We start from the raw sequence: 17,609 nt of genomic DNA on the forward strand, positions 1-17,609 counted from the left end.
GCATAGAGAATGAAAAACTAGTTGTATCTCCTTGAAACTTACAATGATTGTATGAAGGCATTCTGCTTTTGAATAATCACCTAACCCCTAACCTACCCCCTTTATTGTGTGAGAGGGGTGTGGCTACATCTGAAGTAAGGTGGAAAGTTGGGGACATCTTTCCTAATTATGTCATATCTTCTTCCATGGGTCTCCTGAGAAGAAGATACGTCCGGCACATTTCTCAGCATGTATTAACAAATTCAACAATATCAAACACCATAATGAAATGTTGGTCACACCAGTTTGACACACCAGGATGCTGATCACAGCCTATTAACCCCTTAGCGTTCTGCGTCCGATATATCGGACGCTGAGTGCAGTGACTTAGCGTTCAGCAGACGCAGAGTTTATGCAGGTTCAGCTCAAGATCTGAGCCGAACCGGCGTCTGGATACACAGGGTGCAGGCTGGAACTAATAGCGGACACCCCAGTCTAACCCGTTAACCAGCCTTTGGGGGGTCTTTTCCCCACAATCGGCTCCCTTGCACCATTTTCAGGGGGCACCGATCATTGCTGTGGCAGCCCTGGGTCCGATCAGGACCCCAGAGCTGCGTGCTAGCAGTGCCTGAAAGATGGCATTGATGAGGTCATCTTAAAGGCACAGTGTCAGCCTATGCCTGTTATATGTGGGAACTGGAAATTTGGGACTATGGTCCTGAAATAAAAGCATGAAGTTTTATCTTTGAAAAATCGTCCTGTTTGCTGGATTGCAACAAGTTTGAAATTCGAGTATGTATGTGTGAACACTGATGAATAGAAGGGACTGAAGCAACAGAGATATGACTCATCCTGGTTCCCCCTTCCCTCTGTGTTTGTCAATTAGGACAGAGAGTGAAAAGAGAGACACAGTTGTTAATAAGAGAAACAGCCCCCCAGCTGGTTAAACCTCTTAAAAAACTCATGAAAATACACAAAAGCTTATGAACAGCTGAATATTTAAGTCTACCCTTTATTTTCATGCACATTTCATTAATTTACTTCTTCATACAAATCATCACTGTTGGAGGCAGAAGCAGGTGGCGTGGCCTTCCCAAAATTCAGTCGTCTATCATTCACAGTTTGGCTTTGTTTCAAAGCTGGTGGCCCTAAAAAAGAGATATTATCAAATTAGTAAGTTTATTTTAAATTAAGTCAATTATGCTGTTTTAAAATTAATAGTTTTTTTATCCATTACAAGAGAAGATGTTTTATAGCAATGTAAATGTAAAATAACTAGAATGTTTGCTTTTTATGGATACTACTGAACACAGCATCCCCATCTCTAGCACTTTCATAGACAGTGAATGGGAGTGCCACAGAGCTCTCTTACACAGTAGCCCACATTTATTTAAGTGTTTGCCCCAGTTTTCGGTTTGACTTTGCACTCATAAGATCGTGCAAACTGCAGCACAAGTATTTATAAAGTGTCCGCGCCAGTTTTGTGTCGCAGCTTCCGTCAAGACATAATAAATATGCGTCAGTGCTTAATCCGACCATGTGCCTCACAATTCTGTAGTGTGAACAAAGTGCACCAAAAAGAAAATGGTACACACTTCCAGAGTAGTGCAAGGAGCACCAGATTAATAAAGAACGTACACCACAATTTGCACTTTTTTTGATAAATGTGGGCTGTATGCACACTCAACTGGCCAGGGGATATGCTGTGGATACAAATACGCAATTTTAGCGCCCAGCATTTTGTACACAGCACTGTAACAAGTCAGCTCTTATTATTGGACTGTGATAGCCAATATATTATTTCGATTATTTGAGGCCTAATTAGGTAATTTATAAAATTATATACAGTGAGTAACTGCAGAAACTATGAAATGTAATAAAAAACAAATGAATTCTATAAATACAACCCAAGTTTATACCATTTCAAGAACTTCTCAAGAGTAAAGTGTAAAACCTATAGAAGGCATACATCTAATTGCCAGGACCAGGAATTGCACCTAAAATATAGGGCAAACAAATTACAATCAGTGATTTAAAAATGTGCTTGCTTTTATTAGTTGATTTGAACAGAAAAAATGAAGCTCAGAGGGGGAGCTCATCAGGGGAACGCTGGGTTCTTCAATAAACGCCCTTAATGCTGTAGGGGGTAACAAGGGAGTGGAAAAAGTCAGGCAATGTTTGTAGCCGTAGGAGGCAGTGTGCAGCTCCTAGTAGCAGCCGTATCAACCAATGGGTTGATACGGCATTAAGGGCGTTTACTGAAGAACCCAGTGTTCCCCTGATGAGCCCAATTGGGGTGAAACAAGCCTTGTCGGGATTTGGGTTTCTTTTTCCATTCTATGACACATTTTTGACCCTTACTTGTGACAGTATACAATGCCAAAATGCTTTAAAACCTGACTATACCTGCTGAATAGGTCTGTAATAGGGCCAGTTACTGCAGGGACAGGTTCCAGTCGGGACTCTGGTCACATAGGACCATAGTTCCGAGGCTAGGTTATCAGGGTGCACTAGTCTATGTCCTAAATAGGGCTTGTATAGGGATTTTTTACATGACTGTTTGGTCAGTAAGACCCAAGCCCAGATGGACTAATATCTATCAGTCACCCTTCTCTTTCTTAAACTCTAAAGTACTCTGCTTGGATCTTTACCTTTCTCACCTAAAACCCTAATTGACTATTTCTGACAGTCACAGAGGCCAAGGTGAATTTTCTTGGGTATTTCCTCTAGGAGCTTTATAGAGTTACTCTACCTCTGATCCCTGAGATATAAGAATAACAAACAAGGTGAGCCCTTGATATTATATTTACGTCACTATACCATCACGAGGTCACCATTATTTGACTCTCATACGATCAATTCTATTTTCACAGACTGACTACCAGTGCAGAGGCCAAGTTCATACCATTAAGACTCTCTGTGCTTATTTTTTTTCTGTTCAAATCAACTAATAAAAGCAAGCACATTTTAAAATCACTGATTGTAATTTGTTTTTCACTCTCTATAAGTGATTTCTTTGGGTCCTCACCCACTTGAGTGCGACCCACCCCCTCCCCTGCTTTATTAAAATATAGGGCAGTCGCAAAATCATGCTGGGGCTCACACGTGATTAGTAAGAACATTGAACTCATCTGATCACAGATGCAACAAGGTTAAGGTGCGCCTCGTTTAGGCGCAAAAACAAAATTAGTGGACCACAACTGTTATACATCTGGCCCATAGTATATATTAGCATATGATTGTGAATCTGAATGAACAAGCTATGTTAAATAAGTGAACTGTTACAATAGACTAATTTGCTATAATTTATTTGCAGCCTGTTTGACGAGCCAAAACACTGCCTCTCAGGAAAAGGAAAATGTAGTTTTTTTTTCTTAATTTGCTCAAATAAATGATTAAAAAACATGATTATATAATTTTAAGTGTAAACATACTTTGCATGTGCCATGGCTCAACCTGCAAAAAAAAGAAGACAATTACAGGAATATTGAAAAACATTAAACCTCTATATAAAAGGTTATATACTGAGTCTTGCTACATATTGGTGCCACAGCATCTCTTAATAGGTAGATAAGATAATTCTTATGCGACTGTCGCAAACAACCCACATGGCATAAAACCTGCCAGCACATTTATCATGGGCCAAAGCCACTTTAACCACTGTAGGGGGTGTATGGAGAGAGCTCACAGGTTGAGCTCTCTCCATACACAGCCGGTGTCAGCTGTATAATACAGCTGACCCCCGCCTGTTAGTACCGCTTCCATTGAAACATGAAAAACTGCAGAACTCCAGGCAAAACTCCAGAACTTTGATGTGCAAGCTGGCAGAGATCCAGGTAAATTTTATAATTTAAGTAATTTAGAGATTATGTAAAAACATGTGTGATAAGGAATTTTGTTTCCCTATTGGAACCTGTGACCTTTAAAAAAGAGCCCCCTTTAACTTAAATCTAACATAAAAATGATTTCATCAAAACTATATTTTTTATACTACACCTTTCCTAAATATGATTTTACACTATTGTTAGTTATTAAAAGATGAGCCATTGCACGTTGTTTTTCCGGTTATGCCAATTCATACATGGAAGTCTATGGAGAATGATACAAAGCAGTCCTAGTTTCTCTTGTTCTGCTCCTACAATGGACTAGTGACAAATATATAATCCATTCACGAACAAGTGTTATCTGGTCTACCCTCACTTTTGATAAATCCTGTGTCTCTGCACAATGCTTAACTCAAGATTTATGATTAACTAAGTAATAAGCAACTGAACATTTTTGAGAGGAATAAAAAGACAGCTCCAAAAGAACCTCCCAGGAAGCACATTAAAAGAGAAAGTCCACAAAATGCTATTAAAAAGTCCAAAATGAAAATTTACCTTTCTGTATTCAGATTAGTGCCCCTAGTCCCCTGGGAGTGGCCAGTGAGGAGTGGGGCAGACATATATGACATCCTGAGGGCGGAATCAATGGGGGAGGAGATATGGGGGACATGGGAGTTATTTTAAATTTGAAATCGATGAATGATGGAAGTTGGGGGGAACCACTCCTCACTGGCCACACCCAACATTTCAGACCACCCTATTCAGGATGCTTTTTCAAGGACCGCTTGAAAAAGGATCCTGAATAGGGTCTGAAACGTTACACTTGGGCTAATAAAACACCCATCCGTTTGTTCACATTCAATTTGGAGTGCAGTCTCTTTTGTTTTTGGATTTTTATAGTCTGATGTGTCAAGACCAGTATTTTTGGGATCTGCAATCACATTTTTTTTTGCATGCTTTTTGGTGCTGCTGAACTTCTATGGTTATTTATGTATATATATATATATATATATATATATACATACACACACACAATACACATACTTTATATGCAGATAAAGTATATACACAGTGTGGGTATATATATAATATATATACATATGCTGTATGTATGAGTGTATATTGTGTATGAGAGTATATTGTGTATATTTCTGTATGAGTGTATATTTTCTGCATGCATGTATTTATGCTGTATATACTGTTTGTATAATATAAATGTGTGTAAATGTGTATAATTGTATAAACATGTCTGTACTATATGTACAATTTTTTAAGGGGAAGGAGGCTTGGCCCCATGCAGAAATCTGCTATGGGGCCAAGCCTCTCCTAGTTATGCTCCTGCTTCTTAGCTATTTCTTGCTAGTTTTTTATAATTTATTGGGGGTTTCATAGCCTGTTGGGAGCTGGCATTACATTCTCCCATATCCTCTTCTGATATTCCCCCACCTGCAGGGGTGCCATGATTATTTTTATATGCCACTTGGTATCAGATGCTGAATCGGTGCTCCGCTGGCTTCCAGATGAACACCGGGCAAGTTAGGAACTGGTTTTTGCATGACGCATGCTGTGACTGGATGGTGGGTGCTGGAGAACCTCTCTCCTGCTACCTCACATGGTGGGGCTGGAATCAGAAGTCCAGTAAGTCTCTTTCAAAAGAAAAAGACTTTCCACTGCATATCAGCCCTTCATGTGGACCAAGAAAGGAATTAAAGGAAATCTCCAAAATTAGTTAATTTCCTTTTTGAACCATGTCTATGGCATCTCACAGTGCCAAACCAATTCCCTACACTGTTCCCTCAACATTTATTTCTGAGTTTACCCTTAGGCAACTCAGCTCCACTCATCTTCATCCCACAGTAAGTGCTGTGAAGGGTTCCTGTGAAGGGTTCCTGGGGATGTTACCAGAGCTCCTTCCTGCAGCTTCACAGGCTGGTAGACTGTCTCCCCCTCTACACCCACAGCACTCACCCCTCATTCTGCCAGATGTAATGTCACTGCAACATAGGAAGTTTTAGCACACAGTGTGTGAAAATTGCAGCACGGAGGGTTTCTGTTAACACCACAAGGAGCCCTTCGGACTCATTAGCATAATTTTAAAAGTTGATTTTAGAAGAAAGGAGGCAATGGAAAACAAATATAAAAAGATTTTCACAGCGACATTGCCTAAACCTTGAATACCTCCTTCTCAAGATGTTACAGGAGTACTGTTCTAGTTGGACCAGGGTTATATTTTCATCATTTGGGAATTATGCTATACTGAAGCTTAATTTTTAATCACATCCATTAAACCTATTCCAGGCCCTTCCTATCAAACTTCCATCTTCCCTTTTCATTTCTCTCAATGTACCTGATCACTGTTGTATCACTAACATATATCTCATCATCTTCCAGCACACTTAGCTAGAGTACTAGGCTGGTGTTTCGACTCAAATACAAAGTCCTTGTTCTGGACTAGTCATTTAACCCCAGTTCCCTTGCAGGTAGTTCCAAGTTTACCCTTAGGCAACTCAGCTCCACTTATCTTCATCCCACAGTAAGTGCTACAGCTTATTTTTGTCAGCATGACACAGTGACAGCCTGTGCCTCACTCCCCTCAAATTGCCCACAGCAACTTTTGATTCACTTTCAATCAGCTTAACCTACCAGGTAGCTAGTTACAAACGTTTGTCCAGATGGTATCAAGTTCCTACGAAACTACACACAATTTTTCCACTGACACCAGATACTTTCTGGCATTGCTATATTGTCCTGCCATATTCTTACACCTTCCTGGCAGAGAGATCCAAAGATTGACTGCTCTGTTTCTACAGTGCCTTGCGAAAGTATTGGGCACCCTTAAACTTTTCTACACTTGCCACATTTCAGGCTTCAAACATAAGATATAAAATTGTAATTTTTTTTTGGTGAAAACTCAACAACAAGTGGGAGACATTGGTGAAGTGGAATGAAATTTATTGGATATTTAAAATTTTTGTTAAACAATAAACTGATAACTGGGGCGTGCAATATTATTCTGCTCCTTTACTTTCAGTGCAGTAAACTCACTCCAGACATTCAGTGAGGATCTCTGAATGATCCAAATGACTGATGATGATAACAATAATCCACCTGTGTGCAAGTCTCTGTATAAATACACCTGCTCTGTGATAGTCTCAGGATTCTGCATCATGAAGACCAAGGAAGACACCAGGCAGGTCCGTGCCACACTTATATGGTTATAACTTTTGAACACTATTACTTATCAAGGCGATTATGAGACTGTTTTTACCACACATGTTATACTTCATTTTAGTGGTAAATTTTGGCTGATAAGTTTTGCATTTATTTATAAAAAATAAATAAAAAGTGATTAATTTTTTGAAAAATTTGCCCTTTCCAAAATTCTAAATCATCGCATTTTCAGGCAGATTGTTTTACCACCTAAAATTAGTTGCTGTATAACATTTCCCATATGTCTGATTTATATTTTTCGAATTTTTATGTCACGCGGTTTACAAATCGAATATGGGTTTTCTGTATTTTCAGAATTGACTATTTTGGGGATAATTACTGTTTTTAATAAAATTTTAAATATGTCATTAAAAAGAACCCTATATCAACCCATTTTTAAATCTGCACCCCACCAAACTATCAGAAAGATCTTCATAGTAATTAAATTAAAATGGAAGTGAAATTTAGAATAGTAAAATTTTGTCAGTAATACTTAATTTAGCCCTAAAATTTACACATTTCCAAAAGATAAAAAGAGAAACCCCATCTTACAATTTGTTATGCAATATCTCCTGAGTGGCTGTTACTTGTTTTATGGGCACACAGCGAGGCCCAGAAGGGAAGGAGCAAAGTGCAGCTACTAGGATTTTAGTTTCGTCATTGGTGCCCTTTTGTAGCCTATAAAATTTTACAATTTTGGGGATGGTATCCCCTATTGTTGAAAATGTATTAACTTTTTTTTTGAGGGCAGGAGTAGAAAAGCATCAATTCTGTACTAGATTTTTTCCTTTTTTTTGGTGTTCACTGTATAGCCTAATAATCATGTTATCTTTATTCTATAGGTCAATACAATTACGGGGATATCATACTTTTCTTACTTTTCTTTTACTAAATTTGCCAAATAAAACCTAATGTTCAGAAAAAATCATTTTTGCATCTCCGTCTTCCAAGTGGCATAACATTTTAAATTTTTTTTGGGTATAGAGCTGGTTGATGGCTTGATTTTTGTGGGACATGTTGTACTTTGCAATAGTATAATTCTGGAGTTCATAGTTTTTTTTGGATTACTTTTTATTGCATTTTTTGTCGGATGAAATAGGTAAAAATCATAATATTTGGTGGGTTTTTAAAGTTTTTTTTATGGTGTTCAATAATTATGTTTTTTCCAGGTCATTATGGATGTGGTGATGCTATATATTTGGAGTTTGGGTTATAATTTTGACTTTTTAATGTCAAGCGATCATATTGAAATGGAAGGAGTATCAGACCACTGGAAATCTACCAAGGTGGGAGATTCTGTCCATTGGAAAACAATCAGTTGTATACTGTACAAATGTGGCCTTTGTGGATGAGTGGCAGAAAGAAAGCCATTTCCCAAAGATAACCACCTGGGTGACACCAAACATGTTGAAGAAGGTGCTTTGGTCAGATGAAACCAAAATCAACATCTGCAAAGAGTTTGTAAGTTCTCTCCGTGTTTGCGTGGGTTTCCTCTGAGTCCTCCGGTTTCCTCCCACACTCCAAACCATACTGGTAGGTTGATTAGCTTGTTAGTCCCATTGGGAATAGGGACCGATTTGGAAAGCTCTGTGTAGTGCTGCCTAATCTGTGTGCGCTATACAGTATATAAAATAAAGGAGATTAAAGGAAAATCAAACTTTTTGGCCACAATGCCAAACAATATGATTAGCGTAAAAGGAACCACAAGCAAGGGAACGGCACAGCAATAAATTGGTACATACCTAGGCCAAATGCACCAAAAAATACTATAAATACACAAAAGAGAAAGCAATGCAAATATGTGGCCAATACAAAATATCTTTATTAGAAATAATTAATAACAAAAGGAGACACATACAAGGTAAAATTAATTAAAAATGTGCTACAGTCCAGCACAACATCACTCAAAACCCATGTATACAATACCACGGTAGAAAAACGTATGCAATGCAAATAAACCTATAAGAAATCAATGGTTATAAGGCAGGTCAGGGAAGGGGAGTCGGATGTGAGGAACCCCATGCATTACATCACATCACCTTCATCACCCCTAATTGTATACATGGGTTTGCTTATACCTACCAACACATTTGTATATTTGAATGGGGTTTTTTGTAGGGAGGGTGAGTAAGGGTTGTGGGGTGTCCCTGGGCATGGGACTTGGTCCCTTGTCCCATTGGGTGATGTTGTGCTAGATTGTAGCACATTGTTAATTAATTTTACCTTGTATGTGTCTCCTTTTTGTTATTAATTATTTCTAATAAAGATAGGTTGGAGGACCCCTCTATATTCAACTTTTTTGACTCATTTATTTGTTTTTTTGTGTTTTTTGGGGTGGGCTCACAGGTTATCTTTTACTTAATAATTGTTTAAGAACTCTATGGAAATTCAGACAGACATGAAATGACCTTCTCAGTCCCCCAAACTGTCACCTGCCTACTAACTGGGCGCCACCCTAAGCACTGGCCAGTAACTTGTCGACAAACCTTACCTTTGTCAAAGTGAGGATACAAAGCAAGATTCACAAACAAATAACAATGAAGAATAACAAGCATTCTAGGTCACAAGAAGACAGATAAAGTACAGAATCGCCAATACAAAAAGAGGTCAGAATACAAAAACCTAGATCAGAAAACCAAACAAGTCAGAAGTATAGCAATATGAGCAAACAGATCTCACAGAAAATAAGCAGGTCAAGCAAAACTAAAACTGGACTGAATGGACGCCAAACACGTATATATGAGAATGCTCCAAACAATTGGAGCTAAAGTCTGTCACTTTTTCCAAGTACAGGCAGTCCCTGGGTTACTTACAAGATAGGTTCTGTAGGACTGTACTTAAGTTGATGTATGTTGATGTATGTAAATCATAACTGTATATTTTATAATTAAAGCCCCAGTCAAATTTTTTTTGGTTTCTGAGGCTATTGGATTTTAAAAATGTTTTGTTGTCATAAGAACTAGGATTAACAATAAAGCTTAATTGTAGACTCCTTTGATAACTGTTAGAGCTGATACAGCTAAATAAACAATATCCAGAGGTTCGTTTGTAACTAGGGGTCGTCTTAAATCAGGGGTTCTTAAGTCTGGGAACACCTGTACATGACAAATTTTATTATTATTAACATTGAGGCCTATCTGCAGGACAGAAAGACTTAATGGAGCAGATTTATCAAGCAGTCTGAAAGTCAGAATATTTCCAGTTGCCCATGGCAACCAATCACAGCTCAGCTTTCATTTCACCAGTGCTCATGAATATTTTAAAGGTTAGCTGTGATTGGTTGCCATGGGCAACTGGAAATATTCTGACTTTCAGACTGCTTGATAAATCTGCCCCAATATGTTAATAACCTATATCCTGGCACAAAAGGCTTAATGATATGCCTCATAAGAAGGCTGCTGTATTCCTGACAATTTTATTTGTTATTATTGTTTTTGTTGTTGTGTACTCCTGTCCAAAGATATGGTTCCTGGAACTTTAAATATAAATTAGTTTATACTAACCGAGGGGTTGGTTACCTTTTATATTCTCCGGTGCTGTTTATCTGTGTTCTGCATAAAAATGAAAGTTTTCTGCCCCTTCTAAGGGCCCTATCTTTTGAATTGGTGGATGGATTTAAAAAAAGCACCATTATTACAATTACCAAAAATGCTTACATCGTCATAAGGAGAATTTCTTCTAGGGCCATGTTTATGCTCATCAGCTTCATAAAGTGCACCCTAATGAAAGAAGTAGAAATCTTATGGTTTTATAATGAATTAAGTAAAAGTTTAAATGGCTTTTAAAAGTCCATTAAAATAGATTTAATAGAACAAAGGTTTGCTTACCACTCCCTGACCCTTCACCACTGCTCCTCCCTCAGACACTTACATGGTCACCACTGCATTCCATTTCCTGGTGTTGTATAACACACAGGAAATGCTCAGAGATTCCTTGAAGGTAGTAAAGGTAGCAGAGTGCAGTGTCTAAACTGGAGTAAAAGGGTATCGGAGAGAGGTGATTAGTGTAACATCAGTGGTCTATGCCAACGGTTGTGTTCCCTAGTCTGATATAGTCTAATGCATGTTTTTCAGCGGGCACTAAGCTGAGTGCCGGCTACAAGAGCTTAGCTTTAAAGGGCCATTGTGCTTAAACTAAATGAGTTCCTGTGTAATTACTGTGGATGACTTCCACCAGTGGGAGGTTCCTGGGGATAAAGATCTTAATGAAGGAATAGTTAGGGTTCCTTGTTGATGATAAATGTATCTAACTTGTTTATCCTTCTCGGCAGCAAGGTCAGCCAGGGTGGTTGGTTAGCTCAGGAAACCTTGGAATGAGCTCCTGCTAAAGTTTTTTTTTTAAGTAGTTTCCTTGCAAGACTCTGGGTTCAGTCAGTCCAGTCCGTTTCTCCATTCAGTCACATCACAAGGCCTACAGAGACTAGTAAACTTCAACTGATGTGTCCCCTATTCCCTCTACCAGACCTCTACCATTCCCCCACCAGCTCAACAACTCTCCAGCCCAAAGCTACAGGACCACGACTGTGATATACCCAGGCTACCTCCAACCACCAGTTACCTTGTGGACCAAACAGGAAGGACTTCAGCTTGTTACCCATTTCTGTGTGGGAGTCTGTGGGATAAGAGAATGAGTTCTATGTTCATAACGTGTGTCTCTACGTGTGATCCCTATCATCACAGGCCACCCCTTCACCATCTGTTGAAGGATCCCTTCAGCACACGTACCATCATATTGTACCCTCCCGCTCTTCTTGCATTCTGTTGCTGGCTCTGCCTGGCATGGAAGAGGCCAGTTCACCTGGTGGAAGCCAACCTGCTGCAAGCAGTGACACAACTACCAGGTACCAGGGGAATCCAGCTGCCAAAGCTGTCAAAGCAGTCCATATCTTTGTACAGGGAGTTAAAGGGTGAATTATGACAGGGTCCCCTTAATAATGTTCTTGGGATTACCCATAAATCAAACCAGCCTGGTGGCATTGTCAATCCCTATAACACTGTCAACTGTTTGTTATAATACACTCAGGTCACAGACTCATCTGGCAACCCCAGACCAACCAAGGTCAACTGCCCTTACTTCCATGATCTGATTTAGATTCCAAAGCCTGTTTTGGACTACTGAATCAATTCCAAATCCATTTTGAGCTACAGGCTTATAAATTCTGATGTGTCCTTACAAAACACATGGCACAGATGTATCCCACTGTATGCTAATACTGTATTCTTGCCCAGTGACCCCCCTTTCGTGCTGAATGGAGAGGGAGGAATGAACAATGGCAGCAGCCGGTGATTGGCTTCTGCCAATGTTAAGGGTGCTTCACCAGTGATGCCCCTTTCTTTATTGGACAGTGACATCACCAAAGTCCTCCCTCCTGTTGAGTGACGAATAAGCTCAGCAGGGAGTGGAATGAAAAGACATAGTTTGCCAAGTCTTTACATACCATATTTTTCACAGGATACGTTGTATACTGGGCAGGCGGAGGCAACAACTAAGCCTCCCTCTGCCAGTACATGTCAAAGGGTATGCTCAGTACAGGGCTCTGTCACAAGGACTGATTTAATGGGCACACATAGTACTTCCGGTCAAATGTGTACTGTGCAGGCATCACTGTTTCACACGGACTGATTTAATGGGCGTACATAATACTTCCGGTCAATACCGGAAGTTGATACTACAAGTGGGAGCATAAAAGAAGCTTGTATCACACCAACAGATTACCCCTGAGGAAGCTACCACGAGGTAGCGATATGCGTGGGGCATCTATCCCCAGCACCCCGCTCTCATGGCCTGAGAATTTAGGTATACAACTTTCTTATTTGTACATGGTTTTGTGCTGATCCTTGAATTGTGTGTCCATCCGTTATTGTGTTTCACCCCTCTTTTTGCTGTTATCTTGCATTTGTATGGACTTGTCAAAAGATTTGATTAGCTCACCATTTATAATATTTATTTCTCTACATTGTTGTATACTATATTGTGGCCAGTAGGAGGAGCTGGAGTTCCGGGAACAGTGCACATTACCATGTGTCCAGCACTTTCCCGAGGATGTCATTCATTTGTGACTTCATTCAGAATTTTTAAATGTTTTTAAGCATGTTTTGTGGTGTATTTTTCTATTAATAAAGATATTATTTGCTTGATCTATTTTTCATGCCTCTGTTCTTTTTGTGGCTTTTGATTACATATTTTTGCATGTTTTTATCAGTGGTTATTGTTGGGCAGTGCTGGTCCACCTCTTGTGTATACATTAAACCAAAAGATTAGCACCAAAAAATGAAAAGACATTTGTTCATATGTTCTTTTATACGAACCCACTCCATCTCTAACTAAACAAAACCTTAAAGAACTCATGAGTGATATCCGGTCCACATAAACTAGATTACACCATTTAAAATTAAAAACTTCTTTTAATAATCCATGACATTTAAAAACATCAATGTGACAGTATGACTACAATATATTGTCCTCGGGATTCCACTATTGCATCCACGCAACACAAATCAGCAATTTAAGCATTATAAGCCCAGGCATCTTGGTGTATATACATTGATAGAAAAATCTTATAAAGTGCCTGTGCAAAGGAAGTTATTAGTGATCCAACCTAACATAGAGTTGTAAAGTTATGGTAAAGTGCTAAGTGCTTATTCTAACAGAATGATAGCAGGATCAGCTTACCCATGCTGTGTGTAGCGGGGACGCCACAGCATGGGTAAGCTGATCCTGCTATCATTCTGTTAGAATAAGCACTTAGCACTTTACCATAACTTTACAACTCTATGTTAGGTTGGATCACTAATAACTTCCTTTGCACAGGCACTTTATAAGATTTTTCTATCAATGTATATACACCAAGATGCCTGGGCTTATAATGCTTAAATTGCTGATTTGTGTTGCGTGGATGCAATAGTGGAATCCCGAGGACAATATATTGTAGTCATACTGTCACATTGATGTTTTTAAATGTCATGGATTATTAAAAGAAGTTTTTAATTTTAAATGGTGTAATCTAGTTTATGTGGACCGGATATCACTCATGAGTTCTTTAAGGTTTTGTCTTGTGTATACATGCAGGATATTCGGCGCATGCTGTAAGTGAATCGCGGCAGCTGTGCATTCTCGTCAGGAAGCGCACCTCGGGGAGCACGCAGGAACAGGTAATTAAATGTGCCCCATTGTTTCCATTTTTGAAAATGTATTAAAACACAATAAAACCTATATAGATTTTTTATCTCCATGATCGCACCGAACCAATGAATAAAGTAGACTTTTCATTTGGCAAACACTAGTAATAATTAATCAATAACGTCACTGAAAAGTACAATATGTTACGCAGAAAATAAGCCCTCACACAGCTCTGTACACAGAGTTACATGAAAAAGTTATAGATTTTTGAATGCGGGGAGCGAAAAATTTACAAAAAAGGCTGCGTCTGGAAGGGGTTCACATATTGAATGTTTTTTTTTGTTTATGTTAGAGTATTAATCAGTGTTTTATTTGGAGATGTACGTGACAAAGAAATTTCCTGTTCGGAATGAATACAGTATTATTAATAGACAATAAATTTGCACTAGTTTTTCAGCACTTTTTCTGTAGTACACTGTTTACTTTACTGTAGTACAAATATTCTTATTTATTTACTTCACTGTGTGTAACAGAGTGCAACATAAACTACAATAATCCTCCATTCACAAAACCTTCTGATTACAATGGTGGAATCTGCAGGGTACTGCAACCAGACAACCCCAATAGTTGGCTGTCTAATGTTTCATCAACGTGGCCAGGCTGCAGCTCCATGGGTATTCAGGGCAGGTCAGCACAGCAGTAATAATCTCTATACACCCAGCACATCGCTGAGTAACCTTAGGGTATTCAATAAAAAGTAAAACAACTCACAGTAAAAAAATTCACAACCCCTGTCTTCAATGCTTTTCTCTGCTTTATCTCTAAAAGGGACCTGACAGGGAGATTTTGGACACTAAATGATCCATCGGTCCTTATGGACCAGTGGTTTAGCATCCCAAATCGCCTTTAGCAAGTCCTTCCATTGGCGCTATAAAAAACCATTTATACTTACCTAGAGATGGGTCTAATGAGGCACATCGGATCCATCTGTTGTGCTCCCTGTACCTTCACAGTACGCCGGCTTCACTGCTAGACTGGGCAAGCGTTGGGAGCACCGGAACCCGGTAAGTATTAATGTTTTTATTTTAATAGCAGGATTTTCTAAAGTGCAATTTGGGACACTAAACCCTGACAGGTCCTCTTTAAATCATGGTAACTAACTAATATTATTATAGTGCTGGTAATGCAGGAAAGATACATAGTTATTACAAATGACTTCACAGATTACAAAAGTGTCACCTCTATGGCATTACTCCAATTGAATATGCTTACCTTTTCATAAGGAGAGTTTCGTCTAGGTAAATATGTATCATCACTGGGAAAAAAGTCACTCTAATAAAGTAAAAGAAAATCTTACTATCTCAAAGTAAATGAGTACTCTATAATGGTGGTTTGCAGTCCACTAAACATTACAAACTCAACTGCTTTGTAGTACTGTTGACATTTGCATTTTATCAGGCTTTTGCTGTGGAAACAGGTGATCCCTGCCCTAGTACCGATGTAACAGGCCTGAGTATGTCAAAACTATAGCTTAGTTAACCCCATAGGGACCAATCTCATTTGCACCTTAAAGGGGTTATCCGGGTTTAATGGCCGGGCTGGGAAGGGCTATTTAAACACAATAAACATGTACTTACCCCCTCCGGTGCTGCCGATGTCCCGCGCCGCGGCCCGTCTTCTCCGTGCGCCGGTTTCAGTACAAGGGCGCACAGGAAGCTTCCGGCCGTCCGCTTACAACGCTGAGAGATAGGGACGGATGGGACGGATGGGAGGAGCCGTCCACATCGCGGACCGGAAGCTCCCTGTGTGCGGCTTTCGTGCCCCTGTTAACAAACAGGGGCACGGATCGAAGGGGCCGCGGCGCGGGACATCGGCGGCGCTGGAAGAGGTAAGTACATGTTTATTATGTTTAACTAGCCCTCCCCAGGCCGGCCATAAAAACATTTTTAAACCCGGATAACCCCTTTAATGACCAAGGGCTATTTTTCTAAACCAGTATGTGTCACTTTATCTGGTAATAATTTCAGAACACTTTAACTTACCCAGGTCTTTTGTTTTATTTCAACATGAGAAAGATCAAAAATTTAACAGCATTCTCTCAAATTTTCAAATTAATTTTAGAATCAATTATTTTAACCCCTTAAGGACACAGCCATTTTACAGCTTAACGCTCAGCCCCATTTTTTGGATTCTGACTTGCGTTGCTTTATATGGTTTTGAACACTGTTAGATATCAAAGCGATTCTGAGACAGTTTTTTCCCCACATGTTGTACTTCATTTTAGTGGTAAATGTTGGCTGATAAGTTTTGCGTTTATTTTCCAAATTTTTGAAATTCAAAATCATTACATTTTCAAGCAGATAGATTTACCACCTAAATAAGTTGCTGAATAACATTTCCCATTTGTCTACTTTACATTTTCATAATTTTTGAAATGTCTGGATAATATATTTTGATGTTGCGTGGCTTACAAATCGAATAGCGATTTTCCGTATTTACAGAATTTACTCTTGCAGATAAATGCTGTTTTGAATGAAATTTTACATATTTAGCATCAAAACCCCCTATATAATCAACCCATTTTCAAATGTGCACCCCTCAAACTATCAGAAACAGCTTTTAGGAAGATTGTTAACCCCTTGAGATCTTCATAGTAATTGAATCAAAATGGAGGTTGATTTAGAATGGTCAAATTGTGCCAGTTATACGTTCATTTAGCCCTAAAATTTACACATTTCCAAAAGATAAAAATAGAAAACCCACAATACAATTTTGATATGCAATTTCTCCCCGGTACAGAGACCCCCCACATGTGGCCGTATGGGGGCACAATGAGGCGCAGAAGGGTAGGAGCGCCCTGCAGCTGCCAGGATTTTAGTTTTCTCATTGCCTCCTTTTGTAGGCTATAAAATATTTGCTTTTTTGTTATTGGGGCCATGTGACGCCATTTTCTTGTGGGATGAGATGATTTTTCCAGTGTTGCCATTTTGGGGTTGGTATCATCTATTGTTGAAAATTTAGGAACTCGTTTTTGAGGGCAGGAGTAGAAAAGCATCAATTCTGTGCTGGATTTATTACTTCTTTTTTTTTCGTGTTCAACGTTTAGCCTAACAATCATGCTATCTTTATTCTATGGGTCGATACGATTATGGGGATGCCAGACTTGAATATATTTTCTTACATTTTACTAAATTTGTCAAATAAAACCGTAATGTGGGGAAAAAAATCTATAATTTTTGCATTGCCGTCTTCCAGGTGGCATAACATTTTTCCTTTTTTGGCTACAGAGCTGGTTGATGGCTTGTTTTTTGTGGGGCATGTTGAACTGTGCACCAGTATCATTCTGGAGTACACTTTTTACAGCATTTTTTGTAAGATTAAATAGGTAAAAATAATAATTTTTGGTGGGTTTTCAACAGTTGTTTTTTAACGGCGTTCATCCTCGGGTTCAATAATGATTTACTTTTATTCTACGGG

General features: G+C 39.0%; 1 protein-coding gene across 3 annotated transcripts in view; it reads right to left on the minus strand.

Annotated features, from left to right (window-relative positions):
* LOC140068900 (IST1 homolog) overlaps positions 1-17,609 on the minus strand; it is a 62,090-nt gene continuing 44,481 nt past the window's right edge. Inside the window, exons 6-9 of one of the 3 annotated variants that reach the window (XM_072114261.1) lie at positions 15,405-15,464; positions 10,670-10,732; positions 3,414-3,435; positions 1-1,127 (exon numbers count right to left, since the gene is read on the minus strand). In XM_072114261.1, coding sequence (XP_071970362.1) covers positions 1,012-1,127; positions 3,414-3,435; positions 10,670-10,732; positions 15,405-15,464 — 261 coding nt within the window. In that variant the 3' untranslated portion in view covers positions 1-1,011. The remainder of the gene's footprint in view (positions 1,128-3,413; positions 3,436-10,669; positions 10,733-15,404; positions 15,465-17,609) is intronic. The other 2 variants (XM_072114258.1, XM_072114259.1) reach the window with 2 other exon arrangements.

Source organism: Engystomops pustulosus, chromosome 7 (assembly GCF_040894005.1).
Source record: "Engystomops pustulosus chromosome 7, aEngPut4.maternal, whole genome shotgun sequence".
NCBI lineage: Eukaryota > Metazoa > Chordata > Amphibia > Anura > Leptodactylidae > Engystomops > Engystomops pustulosus.